The 24,020-nt window shown below is 38.5% G+C and overlaps 1 protein-coding gene across 1 annotated transcript in view; it reads right to left on the bottom strand.

The window, feature by feature from the left end:
- The window catches only part of MYO3A (myosin IIIA), a 170,732-nt gene that overhangs the window by 69,778 nt on the left and 76,934 nt on the right, over window positions 1-24,020 (bottom strand). Inside the window, exons 11-17 of the mRNA XM_069548854.1 lie at window positions 18,571-18,670; window positions 16,218-16,334; window positions 12,773-12,877; window positions 12,582-12,665; window positions 8,894-9,096; window positions 3,104-3,202; window positions 2,892-3,006 (exon numbers count right to left, since the gene is read on the bottom strand). Coding sequence (XP_069404955.1) covers window positions 2,892-3,006; window positions 3,104-3,202; window positions 8,894-9,096; window positions 12,582-12,665; window positions 12,773-12,877; window positions 16,218-16,334; window positions 18,571-18,670 — 823 coding nt within the window. The remainder of the gene's footprint in view (window positions 1-2,891; window positions 3,007-3,103; window positions 3,203-8,893; window positions 9,097-12,581; window positions 12,666-12,772; window positions 12,878-16,217; window positions 16,335-18,570; window positions 18,671-24,020) is intronic.

The raw sequence follows: 24,020 nt of genomic DNA, 5'->3' as shown, positions 1-24,020 counted from the left end.
TTATGGAGAAAGGCCACACCAGAAAAATTAACTCTAAAAGTTGAAACATTTCCTGATGCAGAAGGATTATCTTGGTTTACCTAAACCTCTTCTGAAGAGAAGGCCCTAATTTCAAATTAGGAAAAGAAAAGCCATTCATGTGTCCTTCTCCAACCTCATCAAGTTGGCAGAGATCACACTCTATTCACTAAGGTCAAGGTTCTTAAAAATACTTCTCCTCAGGCCTACAGCTAGGATACTCAAGGTGGAGTCAAAGACTTTCCAAAAGAAGTCAAGACTGGGGAACTATCTGTCATCAGAGCTGCCAACAGGAGAGGCTCTGCATTTGAGAAAACACACTTAGCAGCAAACTTTGCCCTATGCAAAGAACAGGTACAGCAGGGTTTTTTTTCGTTTGTTTGTTTAGAGTTTTTTGATGTGGGCCATTTTAAAAGTCTTTATTTAATTTGTTACAATATTGTTTCTGTTTTATCTTTTGGTTCTTTGGCCTCAAGGCATGTAAGAGCTTAGATTCCCAGTGAGGGATGGAACCCACACCCTTTGCATTAGAAGGTGAGGTCTTAACTACTGGGTGGCCAGGGAAATCCCCAGGTAGGCTCTGAAATAATTATTTGGGGGTGAGCAAATGTATCAAATGGATGAAAGGCTACTGTGACAGCCTTCTATTTTAGAAGGGAGTCAGCAGTTCTTAACAAACATGCTACAAAATTAGATTCAATAATATCACTGCACATAATTTGAATGATTCTCATCACGTTTCACTTCGATCAGCATCTCTACATTTTATATCCTGCTGATAAAACTTCCCAAATTTTTGGAAAAGAATTAGGTATTATTTTTAGCTCAGGCTCTTAGTAGAGATTTCATAACCCAAGACATTTCAGTAAACTTCCTAAGCAGACACATGAACAATTTCAAGTTGTAGGAGTGTCATTTATGAAAATGAAATTAAAATCCAACAAATTGCACACTACTTTCTTGCAAGAGTTCATCTAAAAGCCTGATTCCCATTCATAGTGAAGTATTCTTCTTATCACAGAGCTGAATCAGCACAAACAGTAAGCTGCTAAGGGCAGAGTCTGAAAGCTTCTCTAAAAGCCTTCAGGGAGTCCTTATTAAATAAGATACTTTGTTATAAAAATTTTAAACATACAATCTAGGACACAGTAAGAAATCTTTATTACTCAAGGATAAATTCATAGCCTTAAATGCTTTCATTATTAAATAAGGAACATGAATAGAGAAATGAAGCATTCTCGTTAAAAAAAAGAAAACAAGAAACCGAATTCATACATTAATAAAAAACATTTTTAAATAAAATCAATAATACAAATAATGTGTTCAAAAGGTGCCATCAAAAAAATAAAAGACAACAAAAGAGAAAATTTTTGCAAATCATGTAAGACACTTGTATCTACAATATAAATAATTCTTACAACTCAATGATAAAAAGAACTTAATTAAAAAATCAGCAAAGAATGTGAACAGATGCCCGTTTAAAGAAGATATATAAATGACAAATGACCAACAAATGCATGAAATAGAACCTCAGCATCATAAGCCTTTAGGGAAATGTAAATCAAGCCCACAATGGCATACCATATCACACCCACGAGAGTGGCTAGGACCAGATAATAGTAAGTGCTGGGGAAGATGGAGAAAAGTCCAAATCTACCTACTGAATTGAAAAATAGTGCAGCTGCTTACATTCTGGTAAGTTCCTCAAAAGGTTAAAAATAGTGTTGCTCTGTAACCTGGCTCTTCCGTTCCTTGGTATACACCAAAGAGAAGCAAAAGCTCATGTCACATAAAAACTTGGACACGGATGATCACAGCAGCATGATTCACCATAGCCGAAAAATGGCACTGACCCAAACGCCCATCACGTCATGAATGGATAAATAACAGGAGGCGTATAAACACAATGCAGCAGCACACCTCAGTGAAAGGCAGTGAAATACTGACACACGTTACAACATGGATGGGCCTTGCGGACATCATGTCAACGAGAGAAGCTGATCACAAAGGGTGACATAACGCATCACTCGAGTCGTGTGAAACGTGCAGAATAAGCAGATCGAGGGTGACAGAAGCAGAGGTGGGGTGGGAACGAGGAGGAACTGCCAGGCACGAGCAGGTCTCCTTGGGGTAAAAATTTAGAACATGAAAATATTCTCAAAGCGATTATGGAGAAGGATGCACACCTCTGTGGCTGTATTGAGTCATTAAAATGTACAGTTTTAAATGGCTGACTTGTAAGGCATGTGAATAACATCTTTGTAAAGCTGTAAGACGGAGAAGGCAATGGCAACCCACTCCAGTACTCTTGCCTGGAAAATCCCATGGACGAAGGAGCCTGGTAGGCTGCAGTCCATGGGGTCGCTAAGAGTCGGGCACGACTGAGCGACTTTACTTTCACTTTTCACTTTAATGCATTGGAGAAGGAAATGGCAACCCACTCCAGTGTTCTTGCCTGGAGAATCCCAGGGACGGGGGAGCCTGGTGGGCTGCCGTCTTTGGGGTCGCACAGAGTCGGACACGACTGAAGCGACTTAGCAGCAAAGCTGTAAGAAGAAAACACTGCACTAAAAAGTGTGATATGATCACATTTATGTATTTACATAAAATTTTATATATATGTGGGAGAGATAAATATATATAAAAGATTAAGAACAAAACTAAGTTCAATTATATCTCAAGGCCACAGTTTCCTCAAGTATGAGATAAAAATGACAATCGTTATTTCATAAGGTCATTTCAGTAATTTAAAAAATTATCCATATAACGCACTGAGCACAATGTCTGGCATGTGGACCACTCTATAAATGCTAACTCTTACCATGAGTGATGACAAAAAGACGCTTAAAGGTTTAAATGTCTTCCATACTCACCTCCATTGTAAAACCGATGACTTTGAAACACTGCTCAATTAATTCATATTGGGATTTATAGAAACTATTATTCATCATGTCTTGTATTGTTCTGATGTGGTCATTCTGCAGGTATCTGGGGGTGGGGGGCGGAATTCCAAAGGATAGGTGAGGATCTAAAATTTAGTGAAAGGTAGAAGTATTATTTATAAAAGTTCAAGCTGCTGGGTTACCTGGGAGGCTTGTCTTCTGGCAATTTATAATGGGCTAATTTCTTCTTTTCAGCTAAACCAGTATAGATGTAATAAAAAATATGGAAGTTTTTTTCTCCACTGAAAAGATAAGACATTTTCAGGACGGTAAGAACACTTATTAATTGCTAAAGTTTCTTGGTGATATAATTATCAGAACAACTGTGAGTCCACGGAGGGTTTCCTGGAATACTGGATTTTGGCTTTCTGTGGTTGTGACTGTCTTCAGTATTTTCAACTACAACTGTCATTGAATTACAGACTCTGCTGAGTGCTTTGTATGAATCATTCAGTACATATTTGTGGGCCCACCAGGCATTTTCTAGGCATCGGGGATACAGCAGGAGCAAACAGTCAAAATGCCCTGACTTCTTAAAGTTTACATACCAGTGGGAACAAAGTAATAATGAATAGAGCATGCCAGGTGGTGGTGAGTGCTACACGATCTTAGTCACCTGCCTTAACCCCCTCATTTCACATACAAAGAAACTGACACTTAGAGGGGACACTAACCTCCCCTCAGGTCACAGAGTGGATGGCCAAACTGGATTTCACCAGCACTGTTTGATTCTAAAGCCCATGTCACTAACCACCTCTCTACCCTGTCTTTCTGGGGCTCAGTTTTCTCTCTTTCAAGAGAAATCTGTTCCTTACGAATCTCAATTTCCTCAACTCTGCGGTTCTCTCTATAATCAGCATTTCCAAGGCTTTATAATAGCACAATTAAGAAATGTTACAATGAGGTATTGAAGACCTATTGCTCAGAAAAAAAAAAATTTCTTCCAAACTATGAGAGCTCATGGACAAGGCACCTGGTCACCCAAAAGCTCTGATGGAGATGTACAATGAGATTAATGGTGTTTTCATATCTGCTAACACAGCATCCACTCTGCAGCCCATGGATCAAGAAGGAATGTTGACTTTCAAGTCTTATTATTTAAGAAATATATCTTGTAAGGCTATGCCTGCCATAGATAGTGATTCCTTTGATGGATCTGGGTAAAGTCAATTGAAAACCTTCTGGAAAGGACTCACCATTCTAGATTTCATTAGGAACATTCACGAGTCATGGGAAGAAGCCAAATATCAAAATTAACATGAATTTGGAAGAAGTTGATTCTGACCCTCATGGATGATTGAGGGGTTCCAGACTTCAGTGGAGGAAGTAACTGCAGATGTGGTGGAAATAGCAAGAGAACGAGAATGAGAAGTGGAGCCTGGAGATGTGATGGAATTGTTACAGTCTCATGATAAAACTGGAATGGCTAGAGAGTTGCTTCTTATGGATGAGCAAATAAAGTGGTTTCTTAAGATGGAATCTACTGGTGAAGATGCTGTGAAAATTGTTGAAATGACAACAAAAGATTTAGAATATGACATAAATGGAGTTGATAAAGCAGCAACAGGGTTTAAGGGGACTGACTCCAGTGTGGAAAGAAGTTCCACTGTGGGCAAGATGCTATCAAACAGCATCACAGGCCACAGAGGAATTGTTCATGAAAGGAATAGTCAACCAAAGAGGCAAACTTCATTGGTAATAAGCTGCCACAGACACCTCGATCTTCAGCAGCCACCAACTTGATCCATCAGCAGCTATCAATATGGAGGCAAGATCCTCCACCTGACAAAAAATTGTAACTGGCTAAAGGAAATCAGCCCTGAATATTCACTGGAAGGACTGATGCTGAAGCTCCAATACTTTGGCAAGCTGATGAGAAGAACTGATTCATTGGAAAACAACCAACGAATGTTGAGAAAGATTGAAGGCAGGGGGAGAAGGGTCAACAGAGGATGAGATGGTTGGATGGCATCACCGACTCAATGGACATGAGTTTGAGCAAGCTTCAGGAGTTGGTGATGAACAGGGAAGTCTGGCGTGCCGCAGTCCATGGGGGTGGCAAAGAATCAGACAGGACTGAATGACTGAACTGAAGGGTCAGGCGATGGCTAGCATGTTTTGGCAATAAAACATTTTAAATTAAGATGTGTGTATTTTTTTTTTACATAATGCTACTGCACACATAATAAACTACAACATATTGTAAACATAACTTTTGTATGCACCAACAGACTGAAAAATTCATGTGACTTGCTTTATTCTGTGGCTGGAACCAAAGCCACAAATATGTCTGAAGTATGCCTGTATTCAATTGAATTTGAGATGAAAGCAGGTTGTTGGAAATGAAAAATATGAACTTGGGACACAGCAAGACACACATCTTCTGTTGTCAATCACACAGAGCTATCCATTGAGGCCATGATGTCAGAAGAAATTGCTAAGCCTGAGAATATTCAGAGAAAAAAACACTCCAAGAACAAACTTTTGATAGGTACGCATTTTGGGAATGGATGGATGAATCTAAGTCAGAGAGGAAAAACTCAGAGATGAGTTCAGTCATGAAAGCAAAGACAGGTGAGCGTTTCAGGAGAAGGGGCGTCCACAGGCTCAGATGCTGACATGAGGATGGCCGCACCCTTTAGAGCTGACTGTGTTCATACCTTCTACGCCTCCAGCCATCATTTGTGGCAGTCACCAGAAACGCTTTGATGAACAAGAGTATTGTACATGAGCAAGCTTGGAACAAAACTGAAAGCTCACTTCTGGTCTCTTCTCACCACAAAATAACAAAACTCCTCTAGGACAGGCACAGCATATAATTTGGTTTGCTTTGTTCTAATGAAATCACATTGATTGCTCTATGTGTCATAACTTTAACACTTAAACGATGCGGTGCACAATTAGCAGAGTGACTCATAAGTGTAGACACACACAATTGGTGGTGTTCTTGTTAATTATCAGTTTACATTTACTGAGGACTGTAATTTGATAAGATCTGGAGATGATATAGGAACTATACTGACCTTCAGTAGATAAACCACTAGAGAATTAAAGGAACAGGAAAAAAAGATTACCCAGCTCAGGGGTATCTCCAAAGATTACCTAATCTCATGTCCTGCCTTTACTACATCAAGAAGGGAGAGCTCATATGATTAGTGATACCCAGGTCAGAACGGCCTGGGGGCAAACCTCAGGCTCAGCAAATCACCAAGTAAGGCAGCTTGAACAATGGAGGTTTGAATTTCATGGGTCCATTTACATGGATTATATGAATTATGGAAATTATATGCAAATTTTTCCAATATAAAACAAAAAAATGTGTGTAGATCTTCTTGTGCAAGATGAAGTGGAGAACTCTTTCACCCAGGCATACAGTGGGTGGTGACAGTTAACATAAAACTAACCCTGTGTTACTTTTCTTACTATTTTATCACTGCTCTCACAGCATTACATGACCAGGCAGCATGCCTCTCTCTTGTAATTGGAGAAACTGCATATCAGCCTATCGTCACCAACTGGTGTTTTTTGTTTTGTTTCTTAATGTACCAATGTTTCCAATACTGCATGACAAATATGACTGTAATACTATCTGCCCTAATATTTATAAGATTCTTAAAAAGAATAAGATTCATTCATTAGTGTATCAGCTAGGCTACTGTGAAGCAATTAGTAAATATGCATTTATTTTTCACATTATCATTTCCTTTTTGATGTCCAGTGTTAGGCCAACATTGAAAGTATCATCTAAGACAATACTGACATAGGTATTAAGAGATGATTCATCTTGTAAAGAGACAACATGAACTTCACGGCATCAGTAGATACAGTACAGCACTTTCAATATATTTTCTCTTCCTTCTAGTTTTCTTAATAACATTTTCTTTCCTCTAGCTTACCTTACTGTAAGACTCAGTACATATAGTTAGACCCTTAGAACTGGTTCTTTCCTTTCAGTTCCTGAATGACAGGGTGTATCATCTTTAAAAGGACTTACTAAGAATTCTTCTATTACATCTCTGATACTTTCACTTTTAAACATCATAGAAAAGCTTCTCTAGTATTTAAAAATGAAATTCAAATTAAGTAAAAGAAAAAAATAGATGTAAAAAACCTAGAAAATGGAAAAATTTTAAGGCAAATGTTCTTGAATTATAACTGAGATGTATTTCGACCTGGAATACTTTTCCCAATAAACAATGTAAAACTAAAGTCATTTAGGCCAGCTGAAAATAAGCTTACTTTCTTCATAGTATGCCTAAAATATGATCCTAATTGTGCTGTTTTCTAGACTCTATGGTGCAATAGTCCAATAAACATGAATGACATTATTTTTATGAGAGCAAATTTGAAAGTATTTATATTAAATACTTATATTGCGTGCCTGCTTAGTCACTCAGTCATGTCAGACTTTCTGCGACCCCATGGACTGTAGCCCTCCAGGCTCCTCTGTTCATGGGATTCCCCAGGCAAGAATACTGGAGTAGGTTGCCATTCCCTTCTCCAGGAGATCTTCCAGACCCAGGAATCTACCTGGGTCTCCTGTTTTGCAGGTAGATTCTTTATTGTCTGAGCCACCAGGGAAGCCCAAATACTTATATCAAAGGCATTTATATTACATTCCATTGTACCTAAATTCCTGGGAATTTAACATACAACACATAACTACAACAATGTAGATAATTCAGTATGAAACCAACGTGCACTACCATGTGTAATGTAGATAGCTAGTGGGAAGCTGCTGTAGAGCGCAGGGAGCTGAGTTCAGTGCTCTCTGATGGCCTAGAGGGGTGGGGTGGGGGGTGGAAAGGAGACTCAGGAGGCAGGGGATATATGTATACATAAAGCTGATTCACTTCATTGTGAATCAGAATCAGTTTCTGCTGTATTACCAGAAACTAATACAATGTTGTAAAGGACTTCTATTCCAATTAAAAATAAATTAATTTAAAAAGTAAAAGCAGATAAAATCCATGAGATCTTATCAAAAAAAGAAAAGAAAAATAGAAGACCCTAAATTGCCACAACTTTTTAAAAATACCAGGGTACAAATTCAAAGCTGTTATTATAGTTTTTTCATTAGAATAACAAACAAAGATGGTTTGGGATCATGAAGACAGAAGAGAAATTTTGTCATTCAGCTACAAACTGCCTAAAGGAACTTGCTCAACCTGAACATACCAGAACATCATGTTGGTGGCTCAATCAGAAGACAAAGAAAAGAACACAACCATAAAATCCCTTCCTGAATCCGTTTTTTCTGGGGGGTGGGGATGGGGAGAGGTCCCTTGTGTATAAACACTGGGGAGAATATAATCAATACAAAGATCTATTTATGTATACCAGCATTTAAAAGAAAAAAATGAGTTTTCTAATTAAATTTCACGTTTGTTTTGTATAGAGAAGTATATTCTCTTCTACTTAAGAAGTCACTCTAATTTATCCAGTTAGTACTTCTATGATGGGCTTAGGCTTTCTCTCTGTTTTCATAAATTTAGGTTACTTACTAACTCTTTTTAGGGCTTCTCTGGTGGCTCAGTGGTAAAGAATCTGCCTTCCAACGCAAGAGATGTGGGTTTGATCCCCGGATTGGAAGATCCCCTGGGGAAGGAAATGGCAATCCACTCCAGGATTCTTGCCTGGGGAATCCCATGGACAGAGGAACCTGGAGGGCTACCACCCATGGGGTCACAAAGACTCAGAAACAATTTAATGACTAAAACAACAACTAACTCCTCTACTGGATATAACCTATAAGAGAGTAAGATAGTGCTGAGGGATCTCTGTTTCCAATAGGCAATGCCTCATACATAGTAGATGATGAACAAACTTCTGTTGAACTTTTGTTACATGAGGAAGATACTTTATTATTAAAACAAAAGCATCATCTTGGCTTACGTTTCCCAGATAATAGGAAATAGGTGACGTGAACTTACCTAGCTTGATGGATAACTCGGGATTTCTCCAGCAGGTATTCAGAGATCTGTGCTCCCACGACAGCTCCAGAAGGGGTAAATTTCATTTCTAAGTATTTTCCAAATCGGCTGGAATTGTCATTTATAATAGTGCAGGCATTGCCAAATGCTTCCACCAAGTTGTTCACTTGTAAAATCTTCTCTTGCAGGGTTTTGTTATTAGCCTACAGAAAATGTCAAGATGTAAAAAAAGAGTAAAATTTTATTTTTGTATGAAATGAAAAGTCTCTTTGGTAAGCACTTTATGTAGATGTAAACATACAAGAACATATTCTTGGTTTGTTGCCAGATGTTACAACCCCATTTAAAAAATTTAAGGTAGAATTACATAGAGTGAGATTCACCCTTTATAGAGTATAGTTCTGAAAGTTTCTACAAACATATGCAATCATATGAATCCCACTACGATTCACATACAGAACAATCCAATAACCTCCAAACTTGTCTCATTACTCTGTAGTCAATCCTTCCCTCCACCCTCAGCCCCCAACAATCACTGACATGTTTCTGTGCCTACAGTTTTAAATTGGCAAGAACGACACAGAAAGTGAACCATATGGTATGTAATGTTCTTAATCTGGTTTCTCTGACTTAGCCTAGGGAATTTGAGATTTAGCCAAACCTCACCCAGCGAGCTTTATTGCTTTGTATCAGGGTTCGTTCCTTTTTGTTGCTGAGTAATATTCCACTGAACGGATATATACCATTGTTTCTTTATTCATTTCCTAGTTCCCTTGTTTCCTCTTCTTGTAGATCGTGAATAAAGCTGCCATAAATTATCTATAGTTTTTTGTATGAACGTGGGTTTTTATTTCACTAGGATAAATACCTAGCAGTAGAATTGTTGAGTTGTATAATGAGTATGGTTAGACTTTCTAAGAAGCTTCTGTGCTGTTTTCTAAGGTGGCTGTACCATTTTGCATTCTCATCAGCAACGTAAGAGACTTTCATTCAGTTCCTCTACATCCTTATCAGCACTTAGCATCCTTATCAGACTTTTAAAAACTATTTTAGCCATTTTGATGGAATTTCATGGTGGTTTTAATTTGCATTTCCCTAATCACTACTTAAGTAATGCTCAAAATTCTCCAAGCCAGGCTTCAGCAATACATGAACCATGAACTCCCTGATGTTCAAGCTGGTTTTAGAAAAAGCAAAGGAACCAGAGATCAAATTGCCAACATCCGCTGGATCATGGAAAAATGAAGAGAATTCCAGAAAAACATCTATTTCTACTTTATTGACTATGCCAAAGCCTTTGACTGTGTGGATCACAATAAACTGTGGAAAATTCTGAAAGAGATGGGAATGCCAGACCACCTGACCTGCCTCTTGAGAAATCTGTGTGCAGGTCAGGAAGCAACAGTTAGAACTGGACATGGAACAACAGACTGCTTCCAAATAGGAAAAGGAGTACGTCAAGGCTGTATATTGTCACCCTGATTATTTAACTCACATGCAGAGTACATCATGAGAAACGCTGGGATGGAAGAAGCACAAGCTGGAATCAAGATTGCCGGGAGAAATATCAATAACCTCAGATATGCAGATGACACCACCCTTATGGCAGAAAGTGATGAGATGGCTGGATGGCATCACCGACTTGATGGACATAAGTTTGCGTGAACTCTGTGAGTTGGTGATGGACAGGGAGGCCTGACGTGCTGCGATTTATGGGGTTGCAAAGAGTCTGACGTGACTGAGCGACTGAACAGAGCTGAACTGAATGACTACTGGGTTGAACATCCTATTTTCATTTGCTTTTGGCCCTTTACATATATCTTTGGTAAAATGGCTAGTCATTTTTATGTTCCTTTTTTGTTATTTGATCTCTTACTTTGGAATTTTTTATTTTTTTTTAATATAAATTTATTTATTTTAATTGGAGGCTAATTACTTTACAGTATTGTCTTGGTTTTGCCATACATCAACACGAATCTGCCACAGGCATACACGTGTTCCCCATCCTAAACCCCCTCCTTCCTCCCTCCCCATACCATCCCTCTGGGTCATCTCAGTGCACCAGCCCCAAGCATCCCGTATCATGCATCGAACCTGGACTGGCAATTCGTTTCATGTATGATATTATAACATGTTTCAATGCCATTCTCCCAAATCATCCCACCCTCTCCCTCTCCCACAGAGTCCAAAAGACTGTTCTATACATCTGTGTCTCGTTTGCTGTCTCGCATACAGGGTTATCGTTACCATCTTTCTAAATTCTATATATATGTGTTAGTATACTGTATTGGTGTTTTTCTTTCTGGCTTACTTCACTCTGTATAATAGGCTCCAGTTTCATTCACCTCATTAGAACTGATTCAAATGAATTCTTTTTAACGGCTGAGTAATACTCCATTGTGTATATGTACCACCGCTTTCTTATCCATTCATCTGCTGATGGACATCTAGGTTGTTTCCATGTCCTGGCTATTATAAACAGTGCTGTGATGAACATTGGGGTACACGTGTCTCTTTCAATTCTGGTTTCCTCGGTGTGTATGCCCACCAGTGGGATTGCTGGGTCATAAGGCAGTTCTATTTCCAGTTTTTTTAAGGAATCTCCACACTGTTCTCCACAGTGGCTGTACTAGTTTGCATTCCCACCAACAGTGTAAGAGGGTTCCCTTTTCTCCACACCCTCTCCAGCATTTATTGCTTGTAGAATTTTGGACAGCAGCCATTCTGACTGGCGTGAAGTGGTACCTCATTGTGGTTTTGATTTGCATTTCTCTGATAATGAGTGATGTTAAGCAACTTTTCGTGTGTTTGTTAGCCATCTGTATTTCTTCTTTGGGGAAATGTCTGTTTAGTTCTTAGGCCCATTTTTTTATTGGGTCGTTCATTTTTCTGGAATTGAGCTGCAGGAGTTGCTTGTCTATTTTTGAGATTAGTTGTTTGTCAGTTGCTTCATTTGCTATTATTTTCTCCCATTCTGAAGGCTGTCTTTTCACCTTGCTTATAGTTTCCTTTGTTGTGCAGAAGCTTTTAAGTTTAATTAGGTCCCATTTGTTCATTTTTGCTTTTATTTCCAATATTCTGGGAGGTGGGTCATACAGGATCCTGCTGTGATGTATGTCGGAGAGTGTTTTGCCTATGTTCTCCTCTAGGAGTTTTATAGTTTCTGGTCTTACATTTAGATCTGGTCTTCTTTGATTTCTTTTATCAACTTTTTATATTTTTCAGCATACAAATCTTGCACATGGTTTGTAAGATAAAGATTTAAATAGTTCATGCTTTTATGGTGCTAATATAAATTTAAATTTATATAATTTAAATTTATAACTGATCAGTTTTGGTATGTATAATTAATTTCTGTATATTGACTCCCCTTCAACTTGCTAGTAACAAAAGAAGAGGAAATAAAGTATTCAGTGAATATATTAGGGCCATAAAGAGAGAAAATTACATTTATAAAGCCTTGTCTACTAAGAGTGAGAAAAGTTAGAATTTGCTCAAAACAAAAGCATATGCTTCTTATACTTTTTGTTATATTTTACACTCACAAAGAACAACAAATGTATTATAATTTCTGGGCATTATTAAATGTGGCATTATTAAATTCATGGATATTAACTTCATCAGTTAAATTTAATTCTGAAATATAACAAATATCTCTGTTAGGATAGAGAAAGAAAGTAAATTATACCTTTCCAAGCACTGTCAGCTGCTGAACTAAGAGATGAGCACTTTCAGTTTTTCCAGCACCACTTTCTCCAGAAATAACAATGCACTGTGCAGTGAGAAAAGGGACCAGTAAGAACACTTCATCCTCACAATATTCAATGGACACACGAGAAACTAAGAGGAGAATTTCTAAGAATGTGAGCTTCTCCTTACCTGATCTGAACTGTATGTTACCATAGACTGGTATCCTAAGTCAGCCATGGCAAAAATATGAGGAGGATTGGCAGTTCTCTTTGCTCCAATATACAACTTGGAATGCTAGAAGTTAAAAAGAACATGTATTGTAGGGCTTTGGTTTCTGTTTAAATCCTATTTTACAGATAAAGCACTAATTTTTAAAGCAACAGGTCCATCAAATACCTGCAAAGCATTATTAAACCACCAAAACATTAATACATATTACATATACACATACATGCACAAATCATGCACAATTATGTAAAATAAAAGTTTGATATAAAACAACAGGGAAAAATGACATGATATAATATGACATAATGTGGTCAGTGGTATTTAAATGAAGACTCATTTGAAGTGAATACCACTTCCAAAGTAGAACTTAAGGTTTCCAAATGCTATAATTTATTTTATTTATCTATTTTTAAACTTTTCTTTTGGCCATGGGGCATGTGGTATCTTAGTTACCCTACCAGTGATCAAATCTTTGCTCCCTGCACTGGAAGTACAGAGTCTCAACCATTGTACCACCAAGGAAGTCCCTATTCTTTAAATAAGCAATTTATAAATAAGACAATTAGGTATCACTCTGTTAACTATTTCTTAGATATAATAATGTCTGACATACAAGTACTACTTTTTTCCTTTCATATCATTTATTAATAACATACACTTTTTCATTTGATTTGCCCAAGATTCCATAGTTAATTTATAGCCGAATATGCACGCAAGCCCAAATCTTCTAAAACTTTTGTCAGTGCTCAATATGCATTATTCTTCTAACTCTTAAAATGGTAGAGACTGAGAGAATTATACATTTTCACACAAAAAAGTATATTAAGCACAGTATAAAAACAATATTCTAGGGTACTACACAAATAACTAGAAGAGTATGGACCCAACTAAAAATACAACACACACACAAAATAAATAATAAAAAGCCTAGCTTAACTCTAGAATATTAATCTATATTTAAACATTAGGGGTTGAATATTAGATAAATATATATAGTTAAATTCATAAAATATATCACCTGATATTAAAAATCAAAGATTGATGTACCCCATCAATGTACCCCAATGTTCATTGCAGCACTACTTACAATAGCTAGAATATTGAAGCAACCTAGATGTCCACTGGCAGATAAATGGATAAGGAAGCTGCAGTACAAATATACAATGGAATATTACTCAGCCATAAAAAGGAATGCATTTGAATCAGTTCTAATGAGGTGGAAGAACCTAGAGCCTATTATACAGAATGAAGTAAGTCAGAAGGAGAAAGATAAATATCATATCCTAACACAGATATATGGAATCCAGAAAGATGGTACTGATGAATTTATCTGCAGGGCAACAATGGAGAAAGAGACACAGAGAACAGACTTATGGACTTACAGACTTATAAGTCTTAAGGGAGGACTTATCAGACTTATAGGGAGGGGAAAGGAAGGTGAGATGTACGGAGAGAGTAACATGGAATTACGTTACCATATGTAACATAGACAGCCAATGGGAATTTTCCATATGTCTCAAGGAACTCAAATAGGGGCTCTGTAACAGCCTAGGGGGGGTGGGATGGTGAGGGAGATGGGAGAGAGGTTCAAGAGGGAGGGGGCATTATGGCTGATTCATGTTGATATTGGGCAGAAAACAAAATTCTGTAAAGCAATTGACCTTCAATTTAAAAAAATTAATTTTAAAAAATCAACCTGTATGTCAAAAGGAATTTTTAAACTCATAATGCTGAGTTTACAGCCACTAAGTATATAGTACCTATATATACAATGTAATTTTACTTTTGATTCTCTCATACTTGATAGACATTAAATCTACACATTTTAGGCATCTGTTTATTGCTATGATACTTAGTGTGAACCAGTTACCAATTACCAATAACTGGAAAGAAATAACACATCTCGCACAAAGACCACAAACTGCACCCAGATATATTTGTCTTCTCTAATTCTATATTTTAAAAATAATTATTTAACTACTGGGCTTCCCAACTGATTTGGCCACCTTGTGTGAAGAACTGACTCACTGGAAAAGACCCTGATGCTGGGAAAGATTGAAGGCAGGAGAAGGGGATGACAGAGGATGAAGTCGTTGAGTGGCATCACCAACTCAACGGACATGAGTCTGAGCAAGCTCCAGGAGTTGGTGATGGACAGGGAAGCCTGGCGTGCTGCGGTCCATGGAGTCACAAACAGGTCGACATGACTGAGTGACTGAACTGAACTGGGATTCCCAGGTGACACTGGTAGTAAAGAACCTGCTTGCCAGTGCAGGAGACTTAAGAGACCTGGGTTTGATTCCTGGATCAGGAAGATTCCCTGGAGTAGGAAACGACAATCCACTCCAGTGTTCCTCCCTAGAGAATCCCATGGACAGAAGAGACTGGTGGGCTACAGTTCATGGGGTGGCTAAGAGTCAGACAAGACTGAAGCGACTTAGCACAGCACATTTAACTATTATTTATTTATCGGTGCTGCAGGGGCTGCTGAAAGCTATTTTCTGCCCAGAACCATGTGTATGTGGCCACTACTCAAAGGTTCTAAAAAGTTTTTGAAATTTGAACCTGCAGCTATTCTGGTCATTGTTGTGATCAATGATTTCTTTGGCTACCCAGCACAAACATGTGGGATATTAGTTGCCTACTCAGGGACATGTATGGATGTGAGAGTTGGACTGTGAAGAAGGCAGAGCGCCAAAGAATTGATGCTTTTGAACTGTGGTGTTGGAGAAGACTCTTGAGAGTCCCTTGGACTGCAAGGAGATCCAACCAGTCCATTCTGAAGGAGATCAGCCCTGGGATTTCTTTGGAAGGACTGATGCTAAAGCTGAAACTCCAGTACTTTGGCCACCTCATGCGAAGAGTTGACTCATTGGAAAAGACTCTGATGCTGGGAGGGATTGGGGGCAGGAGGAGAAGGGGACGACAGAGAATGAGATGGCTGGATGGCATCACGGACTCGATGGACGTGAGTCTGAGTGAACTCCGGGAGTTGGTGATGGACAGGGTGGCCTGGTGTGCTGCGATTCATGGGGTCGCAAAGAGTCAGACATGACTGAGCGACTGAACTGAACTGAACTGAACTGAACTCAGGGATCAAACCCATGCTCCCTTCAGGGGAAATGCAAAGTCTTAACCACTGACCACCAGGGAAATCCCTTAATTGTTTATTCAAAGGACTAGATAAAATTTTATTCAGCATCATTTGGTGGTGGTTTAGTCGCTGTCATCTCTGACTCCTGCAACCCCATGGGCTGTAGCCTGCCAGGATCCTCTGTCCATGGGGTTCTCCAGGCAAGAATACTAGAATGGGCTGCCTTTTCCTTGTCTGTCATTTAAATTAATTTAAATATCTAAAGAACATAATTTTTGTACAAAGTAAGAAAACACAAGTCACACCACATACCTCTGCCGAATAAATATCCAGACTCTGAAATGGGTTAAGAGCAATGAGTATGTCTCCCACATACATGTAGATCTGATCTCTGGAGTAACACTTCTCAAGTTGCTCTGCGACTGTATTCTATAATGAAATAAAAATAATTTCTTTCTCTTAAAAAATCATTGATGGTCAATGATCATTTTTAAAATAAATGATGACAAATAAATAAAACATCTGGAATCTGGAACAGGATCAGAAAGAAACAGATCTATTGAGAGTAAGAAGTATAACCTCAGGTCATCAACTATCTTATCCTTTGATGGGTATTTTCTTTTCTTTCAAAAGCCATAGAGGAATGTCACTGCAACCTATGTTTTCCATAGAACATAGTAAGTTACAGGGATTACATATACAGAATGCTTTCAAGGAAATAAGTCGATGCAGTAGATGAAGTAAAGAGAAAGAACACTGCAATAGGGAAGGGGAGATACAGTGAATGCGATTTGATTCCAAATCAAGGTTAGTCAAGGGCTCTGCGGAATGTCTTGGTCCTTCACTAAAATATTTGGCTTTGAGACAGAGTAAAAGTATAGAGAAGTAACTTCCACAGTTGATAAATCATATGAGTATATGGAATCAATTTTAATAGTGCCAGGAATCATCATTTATAGTATATGACACAAAAACAAAAGCTCTTACATACTTCGGTTAAAAAAGAGACACACACACAAAAATGCAGTTAATAGAAACAAACCCAGTGTTCAATATGTAGGCTGGCCATATGATTAACAAAGTCTTCTTTATAACCCACAAGCCTAGGAATTTACATCACTGGAAAATGTGATACACAAGGATTCATAAGGTGTTGTCAAATCTCTGACTTGCAAATCCTATTTGATTATGAGATATTTTACGTTCTGAAGAGAGGTTATTCTGATGAAGTACTTGAGTTGTTTATGCAACCCTAAATTTACCAAAAGACTATGAATGTGAGAGTTGGACTATAAAGAAAGCTGAGCGCTGATGAATTGATGCTTTTGAACTGTGGTGTTGGAGAAGATTCTTGAGAGTCCCTTGGACTGCAAGGAGATCCAACCAGTCCATCCTAAAGGAGATTAGTCCTGGGTGTCCATTGGAAGGACTGATGTTGAAGCTGAAACTCCAATACTTTGGCCACCTGATGAGAAGAGCTGACTCACTTGAAAAGACCGTGATGCTGGGAAAGATTGAGGGCAGGGGGAGAAGGGGATGACAGAGGATGAGATGGTTAGATGGCATCATCGACTCGATGGACATGGGTTTAGGTAGACTCCGAGAGTTGGTGATGGACAGGGAGGCCCGGCATGCTGGCGGTTCATGGGGTCGCAAAAAGTCAGACAAGACTGAGCAACTGAACTGAACTGAACTTCTGTTCAGAAAATGCCTCCTGATTTCTTGCATTTTTAAGCAAAATGCTCAGGTATGCCTCAAAGTATTAAAAAATAAAAATCTGTGGATCAGGCAGGATAGTGAATCCAACCTTTTACTGAAAAGGAGTCTTTTATTTTTCTAATGATGTAATTACATGAAATGAAAGGAGATGAGGAAAAAAAGGCTGAGACCATAAATTACTGGTTTGGACTTGCACCTTCACAAGAGATGTGTGAAACATTTCTGAGCTCATTGGGACAAGGAGTTTAAAGTAGAATTCATTTCCTAAAAGGTGGACTCTGTGATCTCATGAGGGGTCCACAGACCATGGTAAAGATGGGTTCTTGAGGTATCTAAGAGGCTTTGGGTCCTGCCATTCAGTGTGAAACAGAAGAGAGAAAGGAGGGATTGTGCCAGATGATGGAAAGAAAAAAAAAAAGTGAAAGTCACTCAGTTGTGTCCAATTCTATGTGACCTCATGGACTGTAGCCCACTCCTCTGTCCATGGAATTTTCCAGGCTGAATACTGGAGTGGATAGTCATTCCCTTCAGGGACTGAACTCGGATCTCCTGCATTGCAGGCAGATTCTTTACCATCTGAGCCATCAGAGAAGTCAGATGGTGGGGTAAAAGGCAAATGGTTTTCTGACTACAGTAAATCATTCTTTTGAGACTCCCAAAGAAACCTCATGGGAAGAACAGGACTGTGATCTAAGCAACTCAAGCTTGTGGGAACTAGCATCTTTGTGATTTGAGTATAAAATACAAGAAAAAGTTGACACCGGGCTGGGGTGATCTGGAAATGTGAGTTATGCACAGAAAAACTGAGGACAGGAGAGATGCTCAGGAAACTAAAAGATAAAGAAAGCATGAAACCTACAGATGCCATTCAAAGAACCTCCTGCTCAAATCACTTCTATAAATGTTTAAAAATAGAGAGGAGGCTTAATTAAATTGAGTTTCTTACCTCATCCAGAACTTCCAGGGTTGCTAAATCATCTACATCCTTGAGACTGGAAATTAAAGGTTTGCTGAAGTTACTTTTCTTGGTGTAAAGACGTTCATGTCTGAGGAACAATGAAAAGGAAAGCCTTTCTGATTTGAGAACTTATTACTGATCACACTAAAGTCAAATTTAGATACGACAAGACTGAAAAACCTCTATAAAGCTTATTTACTTAAATTTGACAGTAACAACTTACCAGAAAACAGCCTCATGTATTTTATGTTTTCTCCTCTCCACTTGGAAAATGCAACACATCAAACTTACTTCATGGATGATCAGAGGAGTTCATTATTTCCATCAAGAGCTATCCTATATTTTTTAATTTATTTTCTTTATTGGCTGCATTGCACAGCCTATGGGATCTTAATTCCCTGACCAGGGATCAAATCTGTGCCTCCCGCATTGGAAGCATTATCTTAACCGCTGGACATTCAGGAAAGTCCCTGTCCTACATGTAATATTCTTTAACGTTTCCTCTAAATTCCAATGCGTGATTTAATCTGTTACAAAGTGATGAGTTCGGGAGATTTGCATTCATTAGATTTGCAGTTTTGTCTGAGGTAGTGTTAGGTCACTGGTGGTCAAGAAATGATAATTTGAAAAATTATTGCTCAGCAGAATTTAAGGGAAATACAAAATAAGCCATACTGCACACTTTCAAAAGGTAAAATGCATATATATAGAAGATTGAGTTCAGGTACGAGGAAGTCTATTTTCAAAGTGAAACATTTCAGCAATTCTGATAACGGCATAAAGATCTGGATTTGACATGAGGTCTAGAGACTGGAAGAAACACAAGCTGGAATTAAGATTGCCGGGAGAAATATCAATAACCTCAGATATGCAGATGATACCACCCTTATGGCAGAAAGTGAAGAGGAACTAAAAAGCCTCTTGATGAAAGTGAAAGTGGTGAGTGAAAAAGTTGGCTTAAAGCTCAACATTCAGAAAACGAAGATCATGGCATCTGGTCCCATCACTTCATGGCAAATAGATGGGGAAACAGTGGAAACTGTCAGACTTTATTTTGGGGGGCTCCAAAATCACTGCAGATGGTGATTGCAGCCATGAAATTAAAAGACGCTTACTCCTTGGAAGGAAAGTTATGACCAACCTAAACAGCATATTCAAAAGCAGAGACATTACTTTGCCAACTAAGATCCGTCTAGCCAAGGTTTTGGTTTTTCCTGTGGTCATGTATGGATGTGAGAGTTGGACTGTGAAGAAAGCTGAGTGCCGAAGAATTGATGCCTTTGAACTGTGGTGTTGGAGAAGACTCTTGAGAGTCCCTTGGACTGCAAAGAGATCCAACCAGTCCATTCTGAAGGAGATCAGCCCTGGGATTTCTTTGGAAGGACTGATGCTAAAGCTGAAACTCTAGTACTTTGCCCACCTCATGAGAAGAGTTGACTCATTGGAAAAGACTCTGATGCAGGGAGGGATTGGGGGCAGGAGGAGAAGGGGACGACAGAGGATGAGATGGCTGGATGGCATCACTGACTCGATGGACATGAGTCTGAGTGAACTCCGGGAGATGGTGATAGACAGGGAGGCCTGGCGTGCTGCGATTCATGGGGTCGCAAAGAGTCGGTCACGACTGAGCGACTGAAATGAACTGAACTGAACTGAACTGGAGACATTGCTGAGGTAAACACATGGGTCTCTTTTGATTTTTCTAGACATGAAAGCATCATTCACTTATTTAGAGTAGAACTATATTTTCAGTATTTTTGGACAGATTGTTAAGCATTTGAATTTGCTTAACAGTAAAAGGGGAAGGAATATGTAGATTATGAAGGATAGTAAGAACCATACCATTTCTTCACCAAACTATAATGGTTTCTCAGAGAATTAGAGCTTCCCTCATAGTTCAGTTGGTAAAGAATCAGCCTGAAATGCAGAGACCTGGGTTCAATTCCTGGGTCAGGAAGATCCCCTGGAGAAGGAAATGGCAACCCACTCCGGTATTCTTGCCTGGAGAATCCCATGGACAGAGGAGCCTGGCAAGCTACAGCCCACAGGGTCACAAGAGTCAGATAGGACTTAGCGACTAAACCACCACCTCCACCAGAGAATTAAGCCATTATTAATAATGGTCCCCCCGCTATCTATGGCCAGATGCCCATTCTGTGCACTAGATTCCATCTCCTCTCACTCACTCAAAGTCATCACTGTCAATGGGTCCTCTTTTACTCTTCTTCTTGGTGTTGTTTAGCCACTATATCATATCCAACTCTTTCATGACCCCATGGACTGTAGCCTGCCAGGCTCCTCTGTCCATGGAATTTTCCAGGCAAGAATATTGGAGTGGGTTGCCATTTCCTTCTCCAGGGGAATCTTCTGTAGTATAACTTAAAAATTCCTTCGTATGGAATTCATGGACCTTCAGAGGCTTGTTGCAACCTTTCCAGCACTCTTCATGACTATATACAATATTCCCTAAGATGCCCCATATTTTCAAGATCCTGTTCTTTGTTCATTTTGTTTCCTCTGCCTGGAATGAATTTCCTTCCATGTCTGGCAAAATTCTATTTATCATGCAAAGTCAGGCTCAAATATCACCCTTGCTATGAAGCTGTTGTAGGATTTTCCAGTGAAAATGCATCACTGAGAAGAATTAGGTGCATTCCCCTTCTTGCCAGACTTGGAGAAACTTGTGGGCAGAAACCAAGTATTGCATCAAGAATATGAAAGTGTAAACATACATTTGGTGGCTTGAGTTGCAATGTTGAGCCCCATCAAACCGGCGGGTGTACAAATAATAGTATCACTTAGTGACCAGTCCTACATCCTTCCCTGTTGATTCACATCCCAATTCTGAGAAGTCGCTGAACAGTAAAGTCAGCTTAGGCACCACCTTTCTCACCTCTTGCCCCAATGCACACAGTATTCACAAAATTTGACATGGTGATTCAGTTTTAATGGAAACTTTTACCTGAGAGTGGGGAGGCTGGCAGGCTGATATCTGGCGGGGAAAGAGGGAAAGGCATGCCTGAGACCTGGACGCAGGGATAGGCCCTGCAGCTGAAACAGAGGGGGACAGTGGTCCAGGGTGAGGCAGGACTTCAGGCACCACAGGAAGCCAATGGAATATTTTAATCAAAGGGCAGAGTATGGAAATAATAGGGTGGAGCAGCATGTTTTCGTAAAGTAAAAAAATCATTTCACTATACTTCAGAAATAAACATTATCACTAGGTTAAAAAAAAAGCTAAGAAAAGTTAAAATTCTAGTAGTGAATATAATGTAGAGTCATCTATTCTAAGAACTTATTATATGATAAATGTGGCATTTCAAATTAGTAGAGAAAGAAAAAAATTCAAGAAATTATGCTGGAACAGCTGGTTAAAATTTTTGGAATCATGTATTTACTTTAAGCAAAAATTAATACCAGATGGATTTAAACTTACAGATTTAAAATGTCATCATAAAAGTTCTAGGAGAAGATGCAAAGGAACAGTTGTGTAATAATGCAGTAAGAATGGAATTTTTAAGTATGAGAAGACAAAAAAAGAGAATTAAAAATGGAAGAGATTTGAGAAGATAATTTTAATGAGTATAATAAAAACTTAAAAATTTAAAAATTGGGGAAAAGATTTGCAATATGTAGAATGGACAAAGAATTAATAAATCTAATATATCAAGAACTCTTAAAACTCAAAGAACAAACACTGAATATGAGATACCATGAGATATTAGAAGAGTGATCTTGTACTGAACAGACACATTTTAGGCTTATTTACTTTAATTTGGGAAGATAAATGTATCATTATCATCACTTTCTAAAAAGATATTATCACCAAAAAATGTTAGAAGCTAATAACCTTACCTAGTCCAGTAATATTAAAATAACTGAATAAGGGACCTCCCAAGTGGCCCAGTGGTTAAGACTTCACCTTTCAATGCAGGGGCTATGAGTTTGATCCCTGGTTAGGGAAGTAAGGGACTTCCCAGGTGGCTCAGTGAAAGAGCCATGCAATGCAGGAGACACGGGTTTGATTCCTGGGTCAAGAAGAGCCCCTGGAGGAGGACATAGCAACCCACTCCAATATTCTTGCAGGCTACAGTCCATAGTATTACAAACAGTTTGACACAACTAAAGTGACTGAGCATGCGTACCTGGGAAGCTAAGATCCCACATGCCTTGTGGCCAAAAAACCAAAACATAAAAGGGAAGCAATACTGTAACAAATTCAACAAAGACTTTTAAGAAATGGTCCACAACAGAAAATGTTTTTAAATTTTAAAAACAAAAATAGCTGAATCACATAATCTTTGATGCCTTCCAGGCCTGGAATTCCCTATCGAATGACGTTGGTGAATTGACAGGCATCCTATGGAGCATATGGCTGACTGCTTCATTCTGAAGAGAATATACAAAGCCATGTTCATGACTTTGAAAATCTAGGTTTTTACCATTTGTAAAGACTTCACTGGGGGAGCTGAAAGATGGCTTGGCCCTATTCTAGAGCATAACTCCTTTATTTATATTTTTTCCAGTTGAAGGGTAGAGGAGCCAAGGTACCTGAGGCATGGCCACCAGGTAGCAATAATAGCCAGAAAGCCAGGGAGGAATAGAGCCTGACTGATAAACTGTTAACACTGAACTGAATTCTGAGGTGGTTATATAATCAAAAGGTATTTGTGAAGTTATATAAATCCTTTCCTTTGTTTACATCATAGTATTAATGATATCAATGTTACAGTTAAGAGGCTGGGCTCTAGAATCTGAATGCTCAGATCAAATAACAAAAGAATGTGAGGATAAACAAAATGGATTATGTCTTATGAAACTTTCATTTAGAATGGGCATATGGAAATGCTTTATATATAATTGCTATTATTATTCCAACTGTGGCCCTACCACTTATTGGCCATGTGGCACTGGGCAAGGAACTTACTCTGCTTTTTCAGAAATAAAATGGAAATAATAATGACTTATTTCATACAGATATTAAAAGATTAAATGATAGAATACATGTAAAGTGATTCATACAGTACCTGCTTTGGTTAATAAATTTTAATTATTTTACTTTTCCATTTGTGGTCATAGTCTGAGCCCTCACTGTCTTTATGTTTAATATTATTTTCCTTTATTTTATATTTAATATTTACTTCTAAGTTATATTGAATTATAACTTTTAATTTAAGTTATATTTAATTTCTATTTCTACTTGTTTTGTATTTTGTTGTCTTCACTCTTTTTGTCCCAGAGGTGACCCTCTACCCTTTCCAAACATGAATGGTAAAAACACAATACTAAAATCAGCATGAACTGAGTAGAGAGTGAGAAAATGTGGCCCCAGGCCTTGCTGATGGAAGATTCCGGAACATCATTGCTTCTGAAGGACTCTATCGCATTAACAATTAAATCCTACATAACCCTGATGGTAGTATCTCACAGGAATTATG

The sequence above is a fragment of the Ovis canadensis genome, chromosome 13 (genome assembly GCF_042477335.2).
Source record: "Ovis canadensis isolate MfBH-ARS-UI-01 breed Bighorn chromosome 13, ARS-UI_OviCan_v2, whole genome shotgun sequence".
In the NCBI taxonomy this organism is placed as follows: domain Eukaryota; kingdom Metazoa; phylum Chordata; class Mammalia; order Artiodactyla; family Bovidae; genus Ovis; species Ovis canadensis.
The sequence above is the reverse complement of the archived record's forward strand: the minus strand, read 5'-3'. Positions and strand labels throughout refer to the sequence as shown.